The 2,653-nt window shown below is 44.6% G+C and overlaps 1 protein-coding gene across 1 annotated transcript; it reads right to left on the bottom strand.

The window, feature by feature from the left end:
• Positions 1–667: 667 nt before the first annotated feature.
• Positions 668–2,535, bottom strand: drd1b (dopamine receptor D1b). Its single transcript, NM_001315543.1, is given in 1 exon segment — positions 668–2,535. A coding segment is annotated over 1 exon segment (1,392 nt). The 5' UTR covers positions 2,261–2,535; the 3' UTR covers positions 668–868.
• Between the last annotated feature and the right edge of the window lie 118 nt (positions 2,536–2,653).

Here is a 2,653-nt window from a genome sequence, read left to right as displayed (position 1 = left end):
TCAGGTCAGTCCCAGCTGGCTGAAGAAAGATCAGCATACAAAGAAAAGAAAAGGCAGGAACTTTCTCCATTTCCTCGTCTCTTTCTCTCTCAAGTACACCTCATTTGGATAACAGTGGGTGATGCAGAGGTGGGAGGATGGGTTAAGAATAAAATTTTTGACAATTTGGCTTACAGCATCAAACTCTGTTGTTGGTTTTAGTTGTAATCAGAACAGTGTTACTTTGGTATCAGTATTTTTTGTTCTTACTTCAAATAAACTGCCACTGGAATTTAGCGATTTTGCTTTCGCTGTCATTAGAAATGTGCTAAAGGAAAAAAAAACTGCAATAGCTGACTAACAATACTGTAGCAAAACCAATTTACCCACTTTGTTTGCTTTTTCATGAAACACATACAAAGCACCTACCTACAAGATATTTTACTAATACTATATTTTCTCCCACTGTATATACTGTGTTTGAATCCCTCCAGAATAGTGTCATCACTGTACAGTATACACATGCAGATGTATACATTTTTGCAAAAACTAAAAAAAATGTATACATGTGCCCATAGGTAGTATTCTGCTGTTAATATTCACATTATCAACATTTATCATCAAATGTGTCAATGTCATCAATAAATGCTGAATATATTTTGCAGATAGTTATATCCAGGATAAAGTGCCTGTACTTTAAAACATTCTGTAGGTTTTTCATGTAGGTTTTTTTGACAGTCTTAAGGACTTGTATAACACACTCACTGGTTTCTTGTTCCTATAGACATGTGTCTCTGCCGTTTGTTTTTGCTGTCCTCCTGTGTAATCGTTTCTTGCCTTTGTGCATACATGCATGCCTCACTGAATTTCAATGCACCTTTGCCTTTTCTCAACATGTCACGGCTTTGTGCTGTCCGTTCTGTGTTATGGGGTTGATCTTTTCCAGGGTGACTTCAGCATCGCTGTCTAAATTCCCAGAGATGGCCGGTGAGTGTTTCTCAAGGGTGTTGTTTGCCACGCCCACCTCGACCTCCCCTCCACTTCCGTCTTTCTTCTGTAATTCCTCCTCCTGACACAGGATGCTGTGAGGAATCACATAGTTTGCTGAGCTGTTGCCCTCCTTTGGGATGTGGCTCTTGGGCTCATACTGACAGTTGGGGTTCGAGGTAGGAGCACCCATATTGTTGTTAATACTGACGATCTCAATGGCGTTGCTCCCCGGGCACAGCCGATGGCAACCCAGGAGGATGGAGAAGGCCTTGCGGAAGTCGGCATTGAAGGCATAGATGATTGGATTGAGCGAAGAGTTTGCCCAGCCAAACCACACAAACACATCAAAGGTGGTGGAGCTGATGCAGGGGAATTCTGTGGATCCATCTGGCATGTGTGTTTCACAGAATGGAACCATGCAGTTTAGGATGAAGAAGGGCAACCAGCAGCACACAAACACACCCATAATGACAGAGAGCGTCTTTAAGACTTTGGTTTCTCTTTTGAATGACATTTTAAATGAGCTCTCACTGTCCATGTTTGAACTGTTTCCCATGCTGCTGTGTCGGTTTTTGGCACTCTCTGCTGCTCGCTCCAAAGCAGATATTCTCCTTATCTGTGTCTGGGCGATGCGGTAGATCCGGGTGTAGGTGACGATCATAATTGCCACGGGGATGTAGAAGCTGATAAGGGAGGAGGAGATGGCATAGGTCCTGTTAAGACTGAAGTCACAGTTGTCAGGGGGCAAATCATCAGGGTAGGTTCCATTTAGCTCGACATAGCTGGTGGTCTGAGCTTTGTGCCAGTTAAGCTGAACAGGAATGAAGGAGATGAGGACAGACAAGGTCCATGCCACACTGATCATCAGACACGCTACTTTAGGGGTCATCTTGCGTTCATAGCGGAATGGGCTTGAAATGGCCCAGTAACGATCGACACTAATCACACACAAGTTCAAGATGGAGGCAGTGGAGCACATTATGTCAAATGCCACCCACACGTTGCAGAATGCACCAAACGGCCAAAACCCCACAATCTCTGTCGCTGCCTTCCATGGCATTACCAAAATAGCTACCAGGAGGTCAGAGATGGCCAGCGAGATGACAAAGAAATTGGTGACCTTCGACCTCAGGTGTCGGAACTTGGTGACGGCAGCGCACACCAGGGTGTTGCCTAGCAGCGTGGTGAAGATGAGCAGGGAGAGAAAGCATCCTGTCAGAACACGTTTCGAGGAGTCTCTCTCTGGCGTAAGCTGCTTTCCATCTCGAACCGTTGAGAAATTCTGATCCATTGTTTATGTTACAGTTTTAATAAAGAGAGAGGGGATGGGTGAGGGGGATGTCAGCAGTCACCCCATCACATCCCCAGCTGTGCAGCAGCTGTGTTCCTCCAAGGACGACTCTCAGACGGAGAGCGTAGCTGGTGGAGAGGTAAATTGTCTTGGCACCAGCTCTCTCACTGACTGGGTCATCAATAGGTTCCTTGTCACAACCACCATTCTTGCACAAGGGATGCTATAAATATTTCAAAATTCTCTCCTCAGGAATGTTTCCCTTAAAAATCTCTGGTTCATAAATTCCTGCAGCAGCAGCACAGAAGGCAGACATTCTAGTTTGCAGAGGAAGAAGAATATTCCAGCAATTCGCAATTGTTTTCTTTTTTTCAATCGCAAATTGAGTCCTAA

The sequence above is a fragment of the Haplochromis burtoni genome, unplaced genomic scaffold, assembly GCF_018398535.1.
Source record: "Haplochromis burtoni strain Fernald_Lab_line unplaced genomic scaffold, NCSU_Asbu1 Contig_83, whole genome shotgun sequence".
In the NCBI taxonomy this organism is placed as follows: domain Eukaryota; kingdom Metazoa; phylum Chordata; class Actinopteri; order Cichliformes; family Cichlidae; genus Haplochromis; species Haplochromis burtoni.
The sequence above is the reverse complement of the archived record's forward strand: the minus strand, read 5'-3'. Positions and strand labels throughout refer to the sequence as shown.